Source organism: Protobothrops mucrosquamatus, unplaced genomic scaffold (genome assembly GCF_001527695.2).
Source record: "Protobothrops mucrosquamatus isolate PMUCROS unplaced genomic scaffold, P.Mucros_1.0 scaffold3309, whole genome shotgun sequence".
NCBI classification, from domain to species: Eukaryota; Metazoa; Chordata; class Lepidosauria; order Squamata; family Viperidae; genus Protobothrops; species Protobothrops mucrosquamatus.
Genome location: NW_015389299.1, coordinates 69,752 through 93,791, shown reverse-complemented (window position 1 = coordinate 93,791; position 24,040 = coordinate 69,752). Strand labels below are relative to the sequence as shown.

Here is a 24,040-nt window from a genome sequence, read left to right as displayed (position 1 = left end):
CCATAGGTTCGCCATCATTGCCTTAGCTTCTGTAATAGTGCTATTCTATAGCCCAGAAAGTCTTCTGAAGCATTAGACTTCCTTCCCAGACTGTACACCAACAATAACAAAAATAAGTTGCAGATTCACAAGTCGAATCGAGTCACTGAGGCCTTTAAGCTGGTCACTGTCATTATTGACAACCAGGTTAATATTGCTGGCATAAATTGAAGGTTATATTTTGGGGAATGTTGGAATATCAGTGTAATAAATAAATAAATAAATAAATAAATAAATAAATAAATAAATAAATAAATAAATAAATAAATAAATAAATAAATAAATAAATAAATAAATAAATAGTACAGAGGAATAGATGACACTATTCACACATATGATAGCAGCTTTATGTCCTATGCATCACTCAGCAGCGCACACGCATGACATGGACACATGCACGGCAATACTGGGCATCCTTTTTCTTCTTGCAACATAGTCATGCAGGGCATGAGGTGGCTTGATGCCCTGCTTTTCATTAAGTGGAAGAAAGAAAACCAAAGAAGAAGATTCCTAACTGAATCTCAATGATCAAGCAAGTTCACGAGGCATAAATTGCCTTTAGCATTGGGTTTATTCTGTGGATGCCTTTGTGGAGAAAAAAAAATGAGAGATCAGCCAATCGTCTTCCTCTCCCTTCTCCTCCCATTATGGACATGCAACTTAGATGAATGATTTTGGGGGAGCCCATCTGCTTCTCCATTTCAAACCACTTCTGCTTCTCAAAGTGAGGAGATCAGCAAAGCTGGGTTGGCAGGAAACTTTCTTGGCTTGAACTGCACTGTCCTCTCTGTCCATCCCCATCCATCCTCCAAGAATGTCCGTTCCCAGTCACTGCCAGTTACCTGGTTTCTTTCCAGAGCAATGGGTGACAAAGCCTAAGAAAATGTACTTATCTTAAGATTGCACTTGGATGGGATAAAGAGAATAAAGAGAAAAATGCTAGCTCAGCGCTGCTCCAGCTAGGAATAGCTTAAACTTATTTCATCCATGGGCTGGGAACAAGATGAAAGCAATATCATGCAGACATGGCAGGAAAAGAGTGTTCCAGGGTGCCAGGGTTAGTTACAGGTGGGGACATGATTACAGATCTGCAATTGCTCTTTGTTATTGCAGATGTGCAGTCTGGGAAGGAAATCTAATGCTTCAGAAGACTTTCTGGGCTATAGAACAACACTATTACAGAAGCTAGGGTGAGCATTTATGAATAGATCAAGATGCCTAGCCTGCTGCTTGAAGATGAAAAATGGAACTCCTCAGCACTAACAGATTTCCTGCAGGCTTTAAATCAGATGAAGAAATCCCTGCTGGGCAAACATCTGTGTGATGTTTGCTCAAATTTCAAATGGAAAACTGGAAGACAGGGAGACCTTGAATTAAGCACTGGGCCCAGGCAACAGAGCTGGAATAGCTATAAAGCAGCTTTGGCTTGTTTATGTTTACATTGACTAATCATTGTGGTTTGTGCTGGGTTTTAAAACGATTGTACAAATATGTGATCACCGTGGGATCATTTAACAGTAAAGAGGAAAGATGGAATATTTAATTGATTAATAATTTATTTGGAGACAAGGTGATCTTAATAGGCGAACTAATATCTCCCATCTCCAAACTTGTGTTTGCATTTAACACAACTTATATTGCAAATAGGACTTCACAAAAACCTATTTGAGCTTTGCCTATCTATCTATCTATCTATCTATCTATCTATCTATCTATCTATCTATCTATCTATCTATCTATCTGTCTGTCTGTCTGTCTGTCTATCTATCTATCTATCTATCTATCTATCTATCTATCTATCTATCTATCTATCTATCTATCTATCTATCTATCTATCTAATGTAGAAACTGCCCATCTCATAGGGCAATTGTAGGTGGTGAACAAAAAGACATAAAACAGAAAAGCTATGTATAAACATTACAATAAAAATAGTCAAAAACAAGAGTAAAATAATTAAAATTCAAAATTAAAATTGCCCATATTGTGGCATTTTCAAGGTGTTTATAATTCAGTATGTAACTTCAAAAATGTTACATTCCACAAGTTGTCTCCCATTGGATGGTCAGCCCAGGTAATGCATAAATCGTAAGTATAGTATAGGATATAGGTATCATGGTATAGGGCATGGGTGTCAAACTTGCTGCATCACGTGACGTGTCGCAACTTTTTTTGTATTGCTGGAGCTGGGGTGGGTGCGACCTCCATATGATACAACCAGCCTGCAGGCAGGCAGTTTGACACCCCTGGTATAGGGTCTCCTGCTTGACCAGGGCATTGGACTAGAAGACCTCCAAAGTCCCTTCCAGTCTATTCTGATTGATTGATTGATAAAAAGCTTCATACTCAGTGCAGTTCATACACAGTTGACTATTTGGGTCTGCCATATTTGAATATTGTCAGTGTCACAGATCAATATTTTTTTCTAGTATTTTTTCTTTTTTCAATATTTGTTCTGAGCACTGGTCACCCTGAGCAGATGACATTTTAAAACAAGCAGCTTCTTGAAAAATAATCTTTTTACACGTCTGAAAGCAAAAAGCTATGGGTATTCTATAAATATATTTAAAAATAAACTTCAGAAACAAAAATGGATTTATCAATGCAAGGCTTTACAATGAAATTGATAAAAAATTGCTGGTTATTCAAAAGGTCAGAGGTCAAATATGCTCCCAAAAATTGTCTGTTAGCCAAAAGTTAGCTAAAAATATTAATAAATTACAGGTTGTTAAGACTCGATAGCACTACCCTTTCCTATTTTTTTCCATGCAAACATTACATAAGGTTATCACGTGATTTCTATCCATTCTAGTAAAAGCCCAACTTAATTTGTATAACATGCTTTCAGAAGATTGTGGTTGTTTTAACCATTTAATTGTGTCCGACTCTTTGCCACTTTATAAGCAAGTGCTCTCCATGCTACCCTGTCAAGCACAGCTTCTTTCAGTTGTTGGATGTATCAGATTTGATGTTATCAAACCAGCAAGTTCTTTGCTTGCCCCTTCTTCGTGATCCAGTAACCATTCCCAGAATCATTGCCTTCTCCAATGAATTAGCATACATGACATGGCCAAGGTAAATCAAAATAGCTTTCAGAAGATATCTAGGATTTTAATCATTAACTTTCCTTTTTTGCAGCACTGGCTTTATTAGCTTTGTCTATTTTTTTAATCTCCTGCTAGAGAGACTTTGCACATTTTATCAAATCAGCTCCATTTTTTTCCCCTCCTGGCACCTAAACTTCTTTGAATACAAGCTAAGTGATGTGAATTGTCAAAGAAACAGAAGGAGCTCTCAGTTAAGTGAGATTAAGGCTGCCAATCTAGAATGTATGGAATTTAGCACTCAACTTGAGTCATCAGTAGAGGTCCTTTGAGTGTTTTATCAATTTTTTGCCTTCTTAGAAAAAAAATGCCACAAGTCTTGGAGAAGCAAAATTAACCATTATTTCCCCAATTTGCAGTAAAAGAATGTTACCATTGCATTACTGCAGAGACTGATTTGAATCCTGTTCTATGCTCACTTTATCATTCTTACTACATCCATTACTTGTTATATCTTACAATATCTGCTAAAGATATCAAAATTGCTCTTCACCGAATTAATAGAATAGAAGGTATCCGACTGAAAAAAGGCTGGCTTGGTCTGCAGTCTAAAGAAGTCAATCTTGGCAACTTTAAGATATGTGGACTTCGTGCTGGCTGAGGAATTGTGAAAACTGACACATCTTAACGTTGCCAAGGTTGAGAAACACTGACCTCAAGGAACTTGACAACTCCCACAATATAGTTTGGTGCCATACTTATTGAAAAGATGATGTCATTCTGTACAAACTTGACATGTGCATGCAAGTCTACACAGCACTTACTGCATGTATAGTGTAGCTATTCTGCAAAAGATTGAGGAGGCTTTAGTTAAAACATAATGTTAACATGAACATCTTGAATGTTCTTCACTTTTGTCCTTCAGTGGACACAATAAAAGAGCCAGAGTGTTTCCTGTCCCATTCAGCAAAATACCATAGACAGAATATAATTCATACTGCTTCAGGCATATGGATAGGAGAGGTTGCTTCTCCCTCACCTCTATGACAACTCATGTATGCTTTGCTGTTATTTTATTCTACACTAAATTTTGAAGTAGTTGGGATGTAACAAGCTAAAGAATCAGATCCTATCACTGAGAAAGTGCTAACCTAGCTGATTATAGTAACATTAGAAAATAATATTCTACGCTTCTATAACTATGACAAATCTGATATATCAAATCTTCAAATCCTTTCTTTTCTAATCAGCAATTGTGAAATGAATGTCTGTATATATTTATATTTGTAAATGCAATGTAATGGCTTAGATTGAGACTAAATTAGTCATGCTTTAGCTTTACTGAAATAGCTTCCATCTGGAAGATGGAAAACACTACAGTACAGGACAGGATATACAAATTTCATTAAGTCGCAAGTAGAAATATGGGTGGTTTCTGCTACTAAAAAGTTGACACTGGCTTCAACCATTCGAATGGATTGATTATTTTATTTCAATTAGGTTTTAGTCTCACTGAGAACAATCAACCATGATTAATTTAAGCCTTATTGTTCTTTAGGGCTATGGGGGCAGAAATGGATGTGAAAAAGGAAAATTGGCAACATTTTCCTTAATGCAAAATCATCTGCTCATATATGAAGATATTACTTTAAATTCATAGATTGAATAGCTATGTAAAATAATGTAGACACATCTTTTTTGTGTGTTTGTATCTTAAACACTGTTAAAAAAAGCCATTTGTTTCTTCTAAAATGCATCTATTGGGAAACTACCTTGTACCTAAACATGACAAGGAAAGTCCTGTCAGAAACTCTCCTTTGTTCATCTGAACAATTTGAAGGCTGCAAAGGAATTAAAGAGAAATATGTCTGTTTTCCATCACTTAAATCCCAAATTCCTTTTTAAAATGCATCATGTGTTCTTGGTGCCATCTTATCCCTGCACTTAAGAGCTTTGTGGTCAGGCTTGTGAAAGGCTTATTGGACTGAAGGATATAATTTGCTTTTCTGCCTTCCCAGGCAATATCCAAGAAGAGTTGAAAACTGCAAAGAATTTTCTTCTGAAGAAGAACAGCTCTGCCAAGCACTGAATATTATCCAACAAGAGGCAAAATGCTAAAAACGACCTTACAACCACCTTGCCTCCAACCTCAGCCCAACTTTGCAGGCTCCGGCAGAGCTGACCCAAATCCTCACATTATTAAGAAATCTAAGGTTGGCCCTGCAGAAGGCAAAAGCTATTTGGCAAGGCTGCAAGGAACGGGAAACGATAGTAGCCATGGAGAGCAAGTAAGGAAAGAGTCAGATGGAGAAAATCTCCAGAAGGAAACTTGGAGAGCCAATGGGAATGTCCTCCCCTGCAAAAGCAATGACAGCAGGCCGGTGTCCAATGAGAAACGAGGAGACTCTCCGTGGCCTGTTTCTGATGCGATGGATCCTGGGATTAGCAACAGGGATGATCAAAGTCGAGACTGGAAAGTGGTGAAAGTGAAACGAGTTCTGCTCTCTCCTGCCGAAGAACCTCGGAAAGCGAGTAAGTATGATCTCACTTTTTAATCCTGCTCCAGCTGTAAGAAGAGAGATAAGATAAACATTTGCCAATCAATAATCAGTAAAAGTGCAGCCTAAAGAAGCAAAGGATAGTAGAGGCAGGTCTAGGATACAGAGTCTTCACCCCGCCCCCTTCCATGCATTCTTCCATGCAGGGCCTGGGAAAAAGAAAAGTTGCCCTCAGTTCCATTGGAGTCAATGAGACTTTCTTGACTTTCCCGGCTGCGAAGATGGTTTGGCAAATGAATACGAAGCTGATCTCCTCCAGAATCGTTTTCTAGCATTAACCAGTCATTGTGAAACTTTTGCCACTCAGTTGTAAGTTCTTGCTGCTTTCAGTGCAGCTTCAAATCAAAAGGACTCTGCTTTCTCAGGGATAAGGCAAGTATTAGTTTGCTTGGACTTTATCGGATTAAATAACAATCATAATTTTCTAAAAAACAAAAACAAAACACCCCACAGGATTTATTGGAAGTGACTTCTTTAATATGGCTGAAAATACAGACTGGTGACTTTGCTTTGCGAATTTGCATATGTGTGTGTATTCGAGAGAGAGAGAAGGAAGGACCAGACCGGCTACAGCTTCTAGTTCAGGGGTAGACAACTTTGGCTCTTTTATGACTTGTGGACTTCAACTCCCAGAATTCCTGAGCCAGCCATGCTGGCTCAGGAATTCTGGGAGTTGAAGTCCATGGGTCATAAAAGAGCCAAGGTCGCCTATCACAGTTCTAGTTGAATTCCATCTGGTCAACAATATATCAGATGTGGCCCTAACATGATACAGGTAGTCCTTGGCTTACAACCATTCAGTGACCGCTCAAAGTTACAGCAGCACTGAAAAAAGTGACTTATGACTGTTTTTCACACAACTGTTGAAGCACACTCATGGTCACATGATCAAAATTTGAATACTTGGCAACTGGCAACTTATGACAGTTGCAGCATCCTGGAGTCACGTGATCTCCTTTTGTGACCTTCTGACAAGCAAAGTCAACGGGAAAGCCAGATTGACTTGACAACCATGTTACTAACTTAACAACTGCAACGATTCATTTAATAACTATGGCAAGAAAAGTCGTAAAGTGTGGCAAAGCTCACTTAACTGTCTTGCTTAGCACTGGAAATTGGGGTCTTGATCGTGGTCATAAGTTGAGGACTTTCTGTATCAGAAAGAGCTGCTAGTGTTACAGGGAAACAACACAGTAGCAAATTGTGAGATCTGCTGAGTATCATAAACTCCATAGTTAAGGTTTCCTGTATGAGCTTTAACTCTATTTCTAACCCAAGTAAATTTTTTTAAAAGACTTGTAACACAATAAAGACTAACACATTTACTATGGCATACATATATATATATATGTTTTTATGGACTGAAATCCACAATATCAAATACATGAATCATTTTCCAGTATTACCTAGAGGTAATGTGATTAGGAAGTTCAGAAGGAAAAGAAATGTAGAAAAGTGTGAGGTGACAAAAAAAAAGGATACTGAGTGGCTGTTGCTATTATTCAATTCAAAAAACTGAAATATAGTTGAATGTAAAGTGATTCCAAGATTGCTATTTTGTGCCAGCAACTCAAGGCAAATTCTTACACTTTCCCCATAAAATATAGGGTTGCTTGCAACTTGTGATCCTAGATGTTAGCATGTTGTGTGTAGCTATATCTTGGGTACTGGAAACCTGTGGCATGGATTGTAGGCAGAAAGCTGGACATTTGTCTTTAAGGGAGATGAGTGAAAAATAAACAAACATGTTGACCTCACAACAAAGGTTTGGTGAAAGTTCCTTCATATTAAGAGGATGACTAACATAAGACTCAGGTTGCTCTTTTCAATGGCTGTGTTGTGTATAAGGCATCTTTCTGCCCATAAACAATCACCAATCTTGTTTTTAGGATGCAAAAATTTGAAAGGGGTTCTGAATTATCATGAATATTTGTTCTGTCCTTGGATCCTCCTGTGACTTGTTAAATTAATTATATAATATTTATTTTCCTGTGTAACTTGATCTTCAAAGTTAAGTCAAAGTCACCTGGATACCTTATTACTTTACAATTTAGACCTGGCATGGCATTTATAGTAAAATGTAATTATCTATTCTTGTATTGGATGACTTCCCCCCCCCCTTTCTTTGATTTACTTCTAGAGCACAAAGATATAGAAGCTACTTGCCCCAATAAACTATGGAACTATAGGAGATGGGAGCATTTAATTCTAAGAAAAGACTACATTCTGGGCTATAACTATAGCCATAGATACAACCCCCCCCACACACACACACACGCACACATTTTGGTAGCAATATAACAAAAGTATATTAGAACACAACCAGTACAAAAACTCTGAATAAAGCCAAAAGCCAACCTAGTTCAGCATTATGTTTCCATGGGCCTTACTACAGCCCATCAGCAAGATCAATGCCAATTGCATAGTCCCAATTGTGTTCCTAGCAAGTGATACTAAGTGATATAAGGAAAGATATTGAAGGTAAGGCAGGGTCCTAATACCCCCCCCCAAGGTAGCATGAAAATCCTTAGCAAGGAAAATGGATATTCCACCTCTCAAGGGGTCTGTAAAAATGGGCCTAGCTAGTCTAATAGCTATATTCCCATCCTCCCTCTTGAATAAGTCCATTGTTGTGGATGGACTTTAAACCAGTCACCGATTAATGGACTTCCCCAGTTGGTAAAATCATTTTAAAGCTCTCATTGGTAATGCTGTGATTATTTTTATTCCGTTTTTCCTTCCATTTCCTTCTTCCTTGCCTGCTGTCCTCATTAAGTGCTATTGGTATAATACAGTATATAACCTTAACATTTATGCATTTGTTAATTCCCTTTTAAAACTGTCCAGCTGGAAATTGAACTATATTATTAGAAAGTTATGCATTATATGAAAAAAAAGATTTCTTTTCAGCTGCTGCCCTGAATTCCCCACCCCCCTTGAGTTATGGTTTTTCAAAAACAAAAGGAAAAAAACAGTTTTTCTTGTCACCGTGCATATGTTTTATGTTTTGATCATTTAAACTATCAGTAAGAGAAGCAGGGAAATCCTCCAGGATTCTGAGTTAAGTCTAAGAGTGCAGGTTGGCAGACTTTCTAAAACAGTGATCTGTTTTCCAAGTTAAATACAACTCGTCCCAAATCTTTTAAAAATCAAGTGAAACCCAAAAAGCAGAGCAAGGAGAGATGGAGAAATCAGAGGCATGTGAAGCAATACTCTGTAGAATAACTTTGCAGAGTCAACTTCATTTAATGGTAAACACAGATACAGTACAACTCTCAAAAATGACCTGTAATTGGAGATCTCTTAGGTTTTGAAATAGGACCAGACTAATTTGGAAATATTTTAGATGGGTAAGAGAGACAAGTTAAAAGAGCTCCATGACCACCCCTGGATCAATTCAGGAAATTAGAGCCCAATGTATGTAACAGCCACCCAATTGTGCTAGCTGAGGAATATAGAGATGTTGGTAGTCTAGCATTTTGGAGAACTGTTATCTGAATGGCATATCCTCCTGATGATAGTGCGTAAGGAAACTGCAGGATTTTTCTTAAGGACAAAGAAACCCCCCCCCCCTGAGAATATGATAAATACTTGAGAATGAATCAGATATCAGGAGCTTGGTGATAAAAGTGGAAACATAAAGAGAGGAATTCTGTGAGAGAGAAAAATAACTTTCTCAGAAGGTGTGCCTTTTAATATGCAATGGCTGGTATTTTGCCCTCCTACCTAGAGGTACTCTAAATTAAGGGAAGTTTAAATTAAGATAAAAACTATCATTATGGAGCTGTTTGTGTGTTTGAAAAAAGAAACAGGTCCAGAATTGCCTTGGACATGATTTTGATAACCTGTCATCACTTATAAAAATATCAAAATTGAAAATATCAAACTAATATATCTGGACAACTGCTGTATGATCCATAAGCAAGGCAAGATGCCAGGCTTTAAAAGGAGGACGGAAAATGGGTGTGTTGGCATGTAGTTTTCCCAAATAATAAAATTAAACTAAAAAATGTAATTATATTCAAGAATTATTGTAGATAATTCTTAATAAACGTCACCAAATACAATTTGTGGGAAAAAATTCTACATTTCCTGCACGGCACAAGGAATAGTCCAAATCGGTTAGATTCCTTTGAAACGTGTGAAAGCTGGACCGCCGTTTTTATCAGTCAAAACCCACGGCGTGAACTTTCTCAACAACACCCGAGCGCGGTGCCAATCGAAAGAGGGACGGTTTGCGACCTGCGAAAACTCCGATCGCCATATAAAACACTGGCGCGGCCGGGCGAGAAGGGAGAGAGGCGTGTGCGTGGATTTCCTAAGAGCAGAGGCGCGTTTATCGCTTTCCTTGCCAAACGGCAAACTGCGCCTATCCAAGTCGAGCCTCTGCGAGGGTGGTGCGGGGGTACCGCGCTCGCGCGTGAACAGGCTGACCGCCCCCACCAACTGCTGGCCCAGGGGTCCCACTCGGATCCCATTCCGCCGAAGGGAATGCCCGGAACGGCTCTGGGATGGGACAGAAATCCGTCGACGGCGAGCCCGATGAGTCAAAGGAAACAAGCGACTTTAAAATAAATAAAGAAGCGCGCGGGGGGGGGAGGGAAGGGAGGAAGCGGGAGGAGAAAAAGCGCAGGCAGCCTCGGTGAGTCAGCCAAGCTGAGCAAGGGCGCGCTCGTCCCGCTTTGCCTCTGCTCTCACCGCTAGGGCGGCTGATGCAAAGCGAAGCCTCCAACTGGCTCGCGCCGGGGCGTCCAGGAGCACCAGGCTGGGGGTTGCTCTCTCAAGCCCCCCCCCCTCGCCTCCCCTCCCCTCCTCCGCGCCCGGGTCCCTCGGCTCCGATTTGACAGACGCGGCCAGTTGCTGCGTAAAGCCGGACACCCGATCCGCTTTTGGAGCAGCCGGGAGCAGGCAGAGAAAGCGTGCTGCCGTGCAAACCCGGCGGCAGAGAGGCTGGAGAAGAGGCAGCTCGCTTGAGGAGAGACGCGCACACACAGAGAGAGGGGAGGATCGGAGCCCGGTGCTTGCGAAGGGGATCCAGCCCACCCCCCGTGGAAGGGGAGGCACGGTAAGAGGAAGGGAAGGGGGGAGACGGATCCCGGGGGGCGCTTGTGGGGCAATAGACGGGCCAGGAGGAAGGGGGCGCCGGGCTGAAAATCCAGAGGCGAGTCAGGGCTACCTGTTGCCTCGACAGCCGCTGGCTCTGCGGCGTGTCCTTTTTTTCCAGCCGAACCCTTCCGCTCTCCCAGCCGCGGCGGGTTTGCTGCTGCCATTTGTCGGCGGGCCAAGGCAGCTAACCGAACTTTGTTGGCGCGGGAACCTGTCGGCTCGGGATGTTGGCATCCGCCCCTTCGCCTGCCCCCGCCCTTCCAGGGAGACAGGAGGGAACGGGTCGCCAGGAACTGGAAGGCCGGGCCGGGCCGCTTTTCCTTGCGTTTTTTTTTTCCAGGATTATTCTTGGCCAGGGGTAGCACAAGGGAAGAGCCGCTCGCCTCCGGGGGCGATCGAACCGAACGCGGCGGCGGCGGCTGGGTTTCTCTTCGGGAGACACGGAAAACGTGGGTCTCTCCTCGCGTGGGTTTTCAGTGGGGCATCTCAAAGGAGCCCTGCAGGGAAGGGAAACCTCCCCTGCGCCCCCACTGTGGGGCATGTCCAATTCGGACTGTCAGGTCTACCTCGGGTTTTTAAGGTGCCGGAGAAACCTGGACCAAGTGGACTTTTCCCGGACTGCGGCAAGTTCACCTATGTAGAGATAAACTCACTTTGTGCACCATCCTCTGTGGAACCTGATGTACCCTCTTTAGGGATCAACTGTATCGTGGTTTCCAGGCCGCCTGCATAGTGGAGCACAGAAGTCGGGATATGACATTCACTGGTGTATGCAATTTGTGGAGAAGGAACCATCACAGCTCAATGTCATTGATGTAGGTGCCTCCGCTCCACAACGTCCGGAAAAACACTGAGATTTGTAGCATTTGGTGTCCTTTGTGTGCCATGTTCTAATTCCATCAAAATCTCTTGCCTTGCAAATCAGATTACTGGCCATACAAGTTACCATTTGCAGCCTTTGGTCATCCGTGTTCTTGCTGCCTCTCCTTTGGCTTGTCATTCAGGATTACTTTTGCCCTTCTAGTTCACTTCACTCTTGAAAGCTAGCAGGCAGAGAAAGACAGGAGCATATGTAAGAAATGTAAGTCAATAAACTCTGATGAATCCATACCCATCTATGCTAGATCCACTTGACCAAAGTATTCTGTGATGCCTAGATCCATTTGAATATTGGAACACTAGCATATTATTTAACTCAGTCTTGACCAGAAAATAAATATCTAAAAGGAAGACTATTTTGACCTCTTCCCGCCATGTGTCCTTGCTATGCACAGCCACCTATTTTAGCCTAAGGGTACTGCTAATATGAATGTGAGAAATGCAGGTATAATCTTAGTAGGCAGTGGTTTGTTGACATCCCCCCTCCTTTAGTTGTTTGTCCTGTTCCAGCCATTAAACTGCTACTTGCTTCTCAGCCAGACTTTCGTCATCACCCTCTGTGCTAAAAAGCTCTGCTTGTCCATCCAGAATGGAACCCCTTTATGTCGAAGAAAACTTCTAAGGTGCTCAACTGCCTCACACAGAACTGGAAGTCCCATCCATGGGTCTTCTTCCCTCAGACATTTCCAAGGGCAGCAGCCTGATGTCCTGTCCAGGCCCAGAAATATACTCAAGGCAGTCCCGTTGCTGGCTACTGCTAGAAAAGATTGGGAAAGTCTCATTGGTCCAAGGAAAATTCTTTAGACTTGAAACTTTCTGCCACCATTTGCCCATTTGAAAAGAAAATAATAACTTAATTTCTTATGAGGATTTTTGTACCAAACATGAAATCCTCCACAAAAAGGGCTGCTTGAATTTCCTGATGTAGCTTTGACAACACAGAATTTACTCAGAAAAGCCACTGTGATTAGCCAGAGTGAGAGCCAAATCAGAATCTTCTGGAACCAGTGTTCAGAAATTCAAACACAATTTTCAGTTGCCCAATTATTATGAGCAATAGTGATGGGCGCTGGGAGTTGTAGTGCAGCAACATCTGGGGCATGACAATTTTCTACTCCTATTCTGGACTGTGTGCTGCATTTGGAAGCTAACGAGAAGAATATGTAAATAATTAGATCCATCTGGACCACAATATTGAAACATTGAATATTTGCTCCTAAAATAAACACAAAAGAGGCTGCAGTCTGCAAAAGGTTTAAAGAGCTGTAAGGTTTTTCTAGCTTTTGTGTATCAGTTTAAAGTGACTGTTGGATTTGATTTTCAATAGAAACTATCTACAATATGATGATCTTTGAAGCACCACTGTAGCTTTTTATAGGTTTCTGAGGCACTTTTGCTCTGCTGCCATATAGGAATGTGAACACTGTTGTGAGACTATTGGCTAAATTAAATCAAAGAAGACAGGCAAAACTTCACAAAATCCAGCAGAATGACTACAGTTTGGAGAAAGGCCTATTTAAAAGTTTGAAAGCTTGGTAGGATTCTTGACAGTACAAGGAAACGGTACCTAAAAGGCCATTTGTCCTAGTACAAAATCAGTAGAAAGATTTAGCAAAAAGGAGAACGTTCCTGGTGGGTATGTTTTTCAGTCTTTCGACCTGCTTCCATTTCTGTCCTTTCCCCAAGTCTAGTAGTGGTAGTAGTGAGCATTGAGTACTTCTTTGTGCCAGCTTCCAAGCATGATAAAAGTGGGTCTAAGGTAGCAAGCCAATAAAAACAGATTTATTCTCTCACCAAAAAGAAAAACCCCATAGAACCTTCAAATAGTATTTGAGACAAATGGGGTCACAAAGTTTGTTTAGATCAGTGGTTCTCAACCTTTTTAATGCCGCGACCCCCAACCGGTCGTAAGTCGAGGACTAAACTGGTCGTAAGTTGAGGACTACCCAACCAGTCGTAAGTCAAGGACTTTCCCTGCCCGGGAGTGCCACGCATGCGTGGTTCCGCCCCCTGCGCCAGCCGAGGCGTAGCTGGCAAGCGGCAGAGACGGAGCAGGCCGACCACCAGCTGGCCCAGCTCAAGGGAGGTAAGGCACCCGCCGGAAAAGGGGAAAAAAATGGTGGACAGCCTTGCTTGGCAACCCCCGTGAAATGGTTGATCGACCCCAAATGGGGTCGCGACCCATAGGTTGAGAACCGCTGGTTTAGATGAATAGCAGTAGCTGTTCTGGCCTGCTTTTATCGGCACCGACGTGAATGTTCCAGTGGAAGATAGAATGAGCAGGTTTGATTGGGTCTACTTTGAGAAACGATAATAGCTCTGAAATTGGAATAGAACTGATAGGGGTGGGGTCACCTATTCACTGTGGCAAGGGAAAGGACCCTGTGATCCTAGAACAGGACAGTATATAGTCTCCAAATCATTTTCTACTGCTTTGCAGTAGAATTTTAAATCACACCATGAAATATCAATGGGACAATTGACTCACATCACCTGCCTGATTCCCTGCCATTTTAAGACAGGAAATACAAAGTTTTGCAATGCCATCATCCACTTTATTTGCAAATGTAATTGCTGATGCACTTGAAATTCAACACTAAATTTTCCCATTCTTTCTTCCACAATTTAATAACGATATATTCAGCACAGTTTTGTCCAGCGCTCCCAAACAGCACCTTCAATCAACCATTATTCAGTACACAGGCTAACCATTAGCTGAACATAGAGAAAGTAAACTAGGCAGTATCACTACTGTCTGCTTTAAGCTTGCCAATTGCTAACTTTACTGGGCCTCCTAGCATCCAACATTTGTGACTTAAGTATTCACAGGGGCTGGGTAAGTGATAAAGGCATCCATCATGATGCCATAATTGAAAAACTAGGATTTATGTACTTACCCCAGGCACCAGGATGCAAATATATAAAAGTAGGGTCTTCAGTCTGATATAAACATGAGAGTATCATCAATTTTTTACATCTTCTTCAATCCTCTGGTTTTTATGGGACTATTGTGAGAATATTGTTTTGGAAATATTAGCAAAAGCAGAAGAGCCTCCAAAGCATTCTTTTCATCATGGTACCAACTCAGCAAGTTCTGAGAAGTGTGTAAATTACTAAATACAGAGAAGCCTCATAATCTGAACTATGAATGTGATTTTACAAGGACTCCAAGGTGCATTTTATGGCTACACTTAGGTCATGGTGAGTGAATGCAATAATACCTGGGAGGTGGTAAATGTGGAAGTCTCCAGTCCTTCCACAAGCATAAGAGAACCATTTTGGGGAGAGTGCCATCCAATGTTGGGGTGGGAATGAGGACCATTTAAAGCTGAACATTTGAACATTTTGCTCTTGTGTGTGTGTGTACACCAGGGGTCTACACTATCAGGTAGATCAGCGGTTCTCAACCTATGGGTCGCGACCCCATTTGGGGTCGATCGACCATTTCACGGGGGTCGCCAAGCAAGGCTGTCCACCATTTTTTCCCCCTTTTCCGGCGGGTGCCTTACCTCCCTTGAGCTGGGCCAGCTGGTGGTCGGCCTGCTCCGTCTCTGCCACTTGCCAGCTACGCCTCGGCCGGCACAGGGGGCGGAACCACGCATGTGCAGCGCTCCCGGGCAGGGAAAGTCCTCGACTTACGACCGGTTTAGTCCTCGACTTACGACCGGTTTAGTCCTTGACTTATGACCGGTTGGGGGTCGCGGCATTAAAAAGGTTGAGAACCACTGAGGTAGATGCTTTGCATTTGTTCTCCTAGTAACATCACTCATGAGGACCTGCCTTTTAATCACAGACAAAAAGAAGAGGTGCAATTTTTAAAAAACATGTTTGTTTTACTCATGTCCTTTTAAAAGAAAAAGTTTCTATTCTCTGTACAGCATCAAATGGCAGGCTGTGGGGAAATGTTCTTCCAGAGATAATGTCTTCCACAGCATCAAATTTCATAGAATCCTAGCATTCGAAGAGGCTATTTAGACTCTCAAGTTCCAACTCCCTGCTTAGTGTAGGGATCCAGTTTAAAGCATCTCTCTGACTGACAGCTGTCTGGTCTGCTCTTAAAGACTTTCAGTAGAAGGAGAACTCGCCACCATTCTGTGTAATTTAGTTCTGAAATGAATTTTCCAAAAGAGGGAATAAAATCCTCCCTTTTTAACATTATTTTAACAAATAATTTCTTTACATTGTAACATTTTGATGAAAGAAACTATACTTGAAGAAAAAAAATGCACTGCTTCCTTGGAACAAAATGTTTGGGGGCAAAGCTATTGATTCTGAGCAACTTGAAACCTTAGGAGCCGACACACTTATGTAACCACTGATGATCAAGTAACTGGACTCTTGCTCATGTCCATATTCATGTCCCCTGAATATGGCATAAGCATAGCTCTGAGAAACAGCTTTATATCACATAATCTCAGGACCTTGCCTTTGTCTCTTCCCAGAAGAGGCTGCTTAAAGTCATTTTAAGATGGCCCAGTTTAAAAGTGGTGCTTTCCCACTTCCCCCAATAGTGCCCTCCTGAAAGTGTGCTACTCAGAAGTTCTGATTTAAACAGGAAAGAGAATAGGGTTTTTCCAGCATCATGATGATGGTGGTGCTTCTGTCACAATTGGTGCATTATAGATTTTCTGCCACTTCTGCTGACAATAATTACTAGTTGGATAGTTATTCTTTGTATTACTTTGGTGTGGAGGACAGCAGCACTCTCATTTTGCCTAGTCCACAGCCTACATCTGTTAGCCTACATCTGTTAGCCATGATCACTCTCTACCAACACCTGTTGCAGCATTCATTTAGGATGGAGTTTTCTTATTACTGACCACTATTTCACCTTGTGCCCCTGCCCATTCCTGCTAGTCCAACCAACATAGCAGGACCGATAGAAATGGTGTGAAGTGGGAGGAAGGCGTGCTCCTGATGTTCCTCACCACCCCCTTCTCTTGGTCTGTGACCTGCTAGACCTCTTGAAAAGTAACTAAACCCCTTTATCCCAGGCATCTTTCTACACTTACTTAATTTCTCCATGTGAAGAAAACCCATTGGTGGATACTTTCCCACTGGCAGGTGACATCTGCCACAAAGAAGAGGGAGTCAAGCTATTTTCCAAAGCGCCTGAAGGCAGGACAAGAAGCAACGGATGGAAACTAATCAAGGAGAGAAGCAATCTAGAACTAAGGAGAAACTTCCTGACAGTTAGAACAATTAACCAGTAGAACAACCTGCCTCCAGAAGCAGTGAATGCTCCAACACAGGAAGTTTTTAAGAAGAGACTGGACAGCCATTTGTCCGAAATGGTATAGGGTTTCCTGCCTGAGCAGGGGGTTGGACTAGATGACCTCCAAGGTCCTTTCCAACATTATTATTATTATTATTATTATTATTATTATTATTATTATTATTATTATTATTATTATTATTATTACTATTACTATTACTATTACTATTATTACTATTATTATTACTACTACTATTATTATTATTGTTGTTGTTGTTTTGTTGTTGTTGTTGTTGTTGTTATTATTATTATTATTATTATTATTATTATTATTATTATTATTATTATTATTATTATTATTATTATTAAGGAAGGGAATCCACCAATTATAGATTGGTGGCTGTAGTTGTCTTTCATTAAATCTGTAAAGACAACATCTCTCATTACAAAGGTAAAGCTGTGTGATAAGAGAGTGTAAAGCATAGTCACACTTAAATGGATGTCTATGGAGATTCTCAATCATCCAGGTTATGGTTGTCCCAAAGGTCTTTAAGAAAGTCCAGTTGCCTTTTGAAAAAACACCTTTGGGATCTTAAGTGGTTGTCTAGTTGTCTTGTCTGTATGTCTGGAGTTTACTAGCTGATGACATCATCTGCAGTCCTACAATACTGTAGTTTCATCTAACCTTTTAAAGAATGAATGGTTTTTATGATTCATATCTGTTAAGGCTAAGATAATGTCTTGTTTTGTAAGGTGACAGGAACTGACATTCCTCTCCATGGAAATGCAGTCAGACTAAGCCAGTAATTGGATACTATTTCCCAGAAGAGACAAACTGTTCACCCAGTTTTACTTTTTCTGCTACTAAGATGTACTAGTTACAGTTTAATACTTTAGAATTACCAAAAATTCCAACAAGTATCAAAAGATAGAGAGGTCTACACCGAAATGTTACGCTTCCATGCTAGTTTGAAAAAAAGTGTGATTGTGTTAAGGAATCCATTTATTAAAGTCATAGCAAATCTTAAAGCAGCCACATCTTTCAGCTAAAGTGGTGTTTTTCAACCTTGGCACCTTTAAGATAGGTGGACTTCAATTCCCAGAATTCCACAAAGCTGGCTAGGGAATCCTGGGAATTGAAGTTCGCCCATCTTAAAGTTGCTAAGGCTGAGAAACACTGAGCTAAAACATTTATGCAACAGGAAACATTACAATGATCATGCCATCCTCTCTGGCTTCTGGAGATGTGAGATTATGGGACAGAATACCACTAGGAAATAACAAAGGAATGGAGATAGAGGCTTTCTTTTTTTCTACTCTATTAACATTGGCCTTGCCAACTGACAAGAACATTATCTTACCAACCCTAGTGATCAATTTCATTCCAATGTTCCACAGAGATGCAATCTTTTCCTTTCTTGGTGATGGAAGATGTTTCATTTTCTCCTGTTGCATTATATGATTGTAATTTTTTTTACACATCTTCATAGTTCTTGGGTATTTGTTGAACTTCCCAAAGGAATGACTGTTTCTCAAAAAGCAAAAGGATCATGCATTATCAGGAACTATACAGTATGCTTTTTATTCCTAATACTCATTGCTCTGCTTCTGTCAACCTACTAATAAAGCAGACCAAATAACCACCAGGAAGACTAAAATTATTTGTACTGAGATGGGCTATAATAATAGAATCTCACAAGCCTAATTGTGCTGTACCTTCTCTCCCCCCTGCTTGTTATACTCTTGTGAATTAGGGAGGTGTGTGCCTGAGTCACTTCCAAATGCTATCTTGTTGCTCTGGACTTAAAAATGTTTCAGTCCTTTTTGCCTAAATAACAGTTCTTGCATATTTTGGTCAAGTTCTTTTTCCTTGCTCTATAGCAGTGGTGGCGAACCTATGGCACAGGTGCCAGAGGCGGCACTCAGAGCCCTCTCTGTGGGCATGCATGCCATCGCCCCAGTCCTAGGCCTTCAGCTGGGTTTTATAAAACCTTTTCGCTTTTGGTCTCTGCCACCGTGTGCAAAAAAAAAAAGGTTCAATCAATCAGTCAATTTCAACTTCTGGGGGAAAAAAAAAAGATCTTGCAAAGTTGGAATTGATTGATTGAACTTTTTAGTCCCACCCAGTCTGCCGTTACCACTGCAGCCACGCCCACCCAATGGGCCACACCCACCCGGCACCCGATGATGCATAAGTGGGTTTTGGGTTGCAGTTTGGGCACTCGGTCTTTAAAAGGTTCGCCATCACTGCTCTATAGCTTCCTGCAGCTCAGAATAAAAGCAAAGTAGCAAAACAGCTAATATTTTGGAATTATGTAAGATTCTAAATTTATTGAACACAGTCTCCCGTAACAAGCAAAAACTATGCCATTTGGGCCAGTTTCTCTCTCTCTCTCTCCCTCTCCCCCTTCTCTCTCTCTTTCCCTCTCCCTCTCTGTCTCTCCCTCTCTCTCCTCTCTCAGCCCAACCGTCCTCATAGGGTTGTTATTGCGGGGAAAATAGAAAGAAGAGCATTATATACACAATATCAACTTGAACTGTACAAAATTAAGATTAACTTAAACCAATCAATCAAATAATATATTTCTTTAAAGTCAGCCAATGGGCATTCATCTCGGTGGAAACAAGCTTCATTATGCCCATTGTCAAACTCTATTATATGCAAGATTTGGATCTGTGGCCGCAAAAGAAAAATCAAATGTATCTGAATAAAAGTAGAACATAGGAAAATGTATCCCTTGCCTCGTTATAGAGAGAGAGAGATAGCAACTATTCAACTGTTGCTAAGGCAAAGAAACAGTGGGTTGTTTTGCCAACCCTCCTCTCACCATTCCCCGCCCCCCACTTTTCATTTCTTATTGTCAAAGCTCAAAACATTTCAAAGAAAATGTCATGCTCTCCTTCTCAAGTTTTAGAAGGTGTTGTTATTTTATATCAAGTCATTTAAATACATTCCTTTGAAGGCTTAGGGGATTGGTGAACTTGCAAGCATGCCAGAAGACAAGAAGCATGGGTCTCACCTACAACATGGTTGCCTAGTTGTTTCAATCCACCCCAACCCACCTTTTTTTTTCCTGTTAAGGTGTAGAAATTCTGCCATAAACTCATTCAATCATACTGGATAACATTCTAATGCAATAGAGCTAGTCTGAATAAAGTAGTAACTCACACCAGATACAATCATGTTACTGGAATGGAATTTGGACAACAGTCTTGTCTAGAATTGTCTTCTAAGCACCTCTTATCAAAGACCTCAATTAATGATCTACTTATTTCTGCCAGCTCCACTTTTTCTTTCCTCTCAATCTCACAGTATCTGGAACAAAAATAAAGGAGTCCAAATTCAAGACACAGGGAAGCATGCTTATTTCTCCATTAAACTCCATTTCAGTGCTCCATTTGATTTCACCCTGGGAGCAATTGGAAAGTCCAAAAAAGGACTGAGGGAATCTTTAAAAAAAAAAAAAAAAAAGTAGTTATGATTTCTTATGGTTATGTGCTGGGCTTGGTTAGAACTGAGGTGATTCAGGTTCAAATCTTCCTCAGCCAGAGACATTCCCCGGTTGAATTTAGACTAATTTCTATCTTTTTCTGAATCTACTTCATGGGATAATTATTAAGGTAAAATTGGGACAGTAAGGTAAGACTATGGCTGTAATCTATCCCTATTTTGTATGCCCCTAACCACAACATAAGTGTTCTTAGACAACAAGCTTTTTCCTATCTTGTCTCCATTAATTTGACATTATTTGATCTGTCGCTGATGACAGGCTGTTATGTCAGTAACACCAATTATCAAAGTAATGTTTTCCCTGTTATGCTGACACTGCCCAAGGTATGTAAAATCTCCTAAGCTTTGGCTCCCTTATCATGGAGAAATGTCAGATGTCAGCTGTGGGTAGGAACAGAAGCATTAGAGCTAGGATAGTGATTGACAATTTCATATCAATATACCAGCCAGCCCAAAGATGGATGGATAACAGTTTAACATAGTGAATAAAAAGCCCTACTTATACCACTATGAAATCCTGCAGGAATATAAATGTAATTAAAAGTCAATAAATATGCATTACCAGGAATTTCTCAGAAGAAAGGCAGCATGACCACGTTGAAAACAAACTGGTTTGGTAACTCTCAGTAAAATGAAGGATCTACTCTCTAGGAAACAGTTCTCTTATGTCTGTACATCTCCATCAATGGCCCTTAGCTTTTGTCTTTCACCAGTGGCTTTGCCTTCCAAGTGCTAGAGGTGATAATTTACACCAGAGATCACTCATAAGGTTCCTGTAGGCTTCTAGACACCTCTGCAAGACTCCTAAGTACCCAGAGATCCTCATAATTATATAGTGTTTTTAAAGAACCAGGAAAAAAAACTTGAAATCTCACAAAGGCATCAATTCTCACAGTGTTTCAGGATTCTTGTGTGAGAGCTGGCACAATTTCAACAAAGAAAGTTAAAATCATATAAACTTTTGAGGTTGTCAGGTTAGTATGACTTCAATTTCTTTCTCATTAGATTTTGAAAGAAGCTATAGGCAAAATCACTGAAATCTTATGAGTTTCCTTTATGAGATTTTAACAATTTTTAAGGATTTCCCCTCCCCCAACATTGCACAGTAGCTCTCAACATTGTCTGATTTTAACCTTTGGTTCACAGTTATTAATATTTTATTGCATCTGGAAGTTGAACTGGAACAACATATTACATAACTGAACTTAATAATTAGTAAAGTTAACAGTAAATTGTGGCATACATTGATTTACAGGCTAAATAACCAGGACATTGTTAATACAGCTATGATAGATTTGGCATCTGAGATATCCAAGTTTCAAAATATATATTTCAAAATGTGTCATTTTAATTTCTTTATTTTATTTAAAGTACTTGGGTGGCCCTTGCCTCCTTAACAACTCAAGCAAGCTTACATAAATATAATAAAATAGCAAACATAATGTTAAAACAAGCTTTTAAACACAATTTAAACAATACCTTTTAATAACAAATGTCATAACCATTAAAACAAGGGAAAGCTTGGGGTACACATATTTTCTGAACCTCTTCTAAACTGTGCTATGGAGTGGGCTTGCCTCAGCTCCAGAGGCAGTCTGTTCCCCAGGATAGAGCCTCACACAGAGAAAACAGAATTAATCATTGATGTCAAGTGTACCTGCATTAGGACCACAAAACCTGCCTCACTGATGTTCTAAAAGTGTAAATAAGGTAGAAATAGGTGCTTCTATTAGTATTGTGTCATATGTCATGTAAGGCTTTCCCCATTATTGGGAGTAATAGGATTTGGTTCATAAAGCAGTTGGCAACCCATGAAGTTTTTTCAGCATGGGCGTTCTGTAAAATCCTCATAGTGAGGTTTCACTCACTATGTTTGTTGCCTCATTTTGAGTCAACTGCCATCTTCAAGGACTGCCACAATAAATGCAATATAATTTAACCCTGAGATTGTTAGTAGGTGAATTACTGAAGTCTCTTTCCTTCAGGAAGAGATTAGGTTTTTTTTAATAGAGTAGACAGGCACATAGTAAAATATATTATGTTATGTTATGTTATGTTATGTTATGTTATGTTATTACATTACATTACATTACATTACATTACATTACATTACATTATATTATATTATTAGACACCATTACCCAAAATTCCAGTGATAGTATTATATAATCATTGTTCAAAATTCTTATGTCTCTTTCTCCTAAACTTGCTTAGCTTTGGCATGATAGTTCAAGACATTCAAAAGCCATGTTGCAGGTCAAAGAAAAAATGTTTTTCTATTTAGACAGGAAAAATATTATTTCCAGAGAATTGGAAGTTAAATGTAATACATTTTCCCCATTGCTTGTTTGTCATAACTGCTTCTTTGGGGGATGGTGGTTTAAGAGATAACTTCTCTTAGGGAGCGGTAGAGCTTTGACCAAGTAAGCAGTAATACTCTGCGCAGATCCAAGCAATCACATTAAAGTGCAATTCACCAGTCTTGTAGATGTTCTTCTGAAAGTCACATCAAGATAGGATGATAGGGGCTGAATGACTGGGGAAAGATTAGATCAGACTGATTTGCTTGTTTGTTTGTTTTACCAGGCTGACCAACTCCATAAGTGGTGTACAATATTAAAAAAGGCAAGAACAATTAAAAGGAAGAGAGACATGTACACCGAGTAAAAACATTCCTGCTTATGTATAAAATAAGATTTTAGGATGGTTTGACATCCTTAGGTTGGGATCTATAATGTTTTCTGGATAGAAGCTGTTCCAGGGGGGCAGGCACCACAACAGAAAATATGTGCTTCCTGTATCTCAATAGATGACATTGCTCAGTCAATGGAACTGGAGCTCACCCATTCTGCCTAATTATACAAAAAATACCAGCAGCTTAACATGGTTACTAGCAGCCGGACAGATTCCAAGATCTGTGACCTTGTCATTAACTACATAATCAATGTAGCTTGCTTACACTGTATTTACAGAAGAAAATGTGTCAAAATAAGAAGGAAAATGCTATTTCAAATATAAACCAGCCAAAAACCATTTTAAGCTGCCTTAACGGGTAAAAATGAGATGAAAACAAGGTTAGGAAGATACAGGCAAGGTTAGGAAGATACAGCATTTATAAACATATTTATGTTTTTATTCATAGGACATATTTGTTCCGCAGCTAGGGAAACATGAGGATAAGCCTACTGACACATAAGTTATGTATTTCAGCAAATGTCATGGACACAAAAATCATCTATAGGATCAGTGATGTTATGTAATTTTGCTTATCTGAAGGGTTTGTTCAGTTAAATGGAAACACTTATTGACATTATTTGAATCCTCAAGTAATCTTATATAAAGAGAGGAAATATCATAAATTGTTATTTAGATAATGTGTGTAGAACTTCACTCCAGAACACATGGCTGGCTTCCTCATTTTGTTTGTTTTTAAAGGATTCTTTATATAATCACACTGTTTATTGGATTTCAGTTATCCCCAACTGAGCACCACTAGAATAAGTTATTCTTCAAAAGGGTTGTTTGAAGTACACATCAAATTAGACATGAAACGCAGCTGTTTTCTATTCTGTTTTTTTTTAATTTATCCATACCTATGTGATTAATTATTACATTTTTCTGGAATACTTTATGTTGAAAAGAAATGGATGGATGGATGGATGGATGGATGGATGGATGGATGGATGGATG

General features: G+C 40.1%; 1 protein-coding gene across 1 annotated transcript in view; it reads left to right on the top strand.

The window, feature by feature from the left end:
• Positions 1 to 5,192: 5,192 nt before the first annotated feature.
• The window catches only part of SYNPO (synaptopodin), a 61,810-nt gene continuing 42,962 nt past the window's right edge, over positions 5,193 to 24,040 (top strand). Inside the window, exons 1-2 of the mRNA XM_015826806.2 lie at positions 5,193 to 5,613; positions 10,618 to 10,704. Coding sequence (XP_015682292.2) covers positions 5,193 to 5,613; positions 10,618 to 10,704 — 508 coding nt within the window. The remainder of the gene's footprint in view (positions 5,614 to 10,617; positions 10,705 to 24,040) is intronic.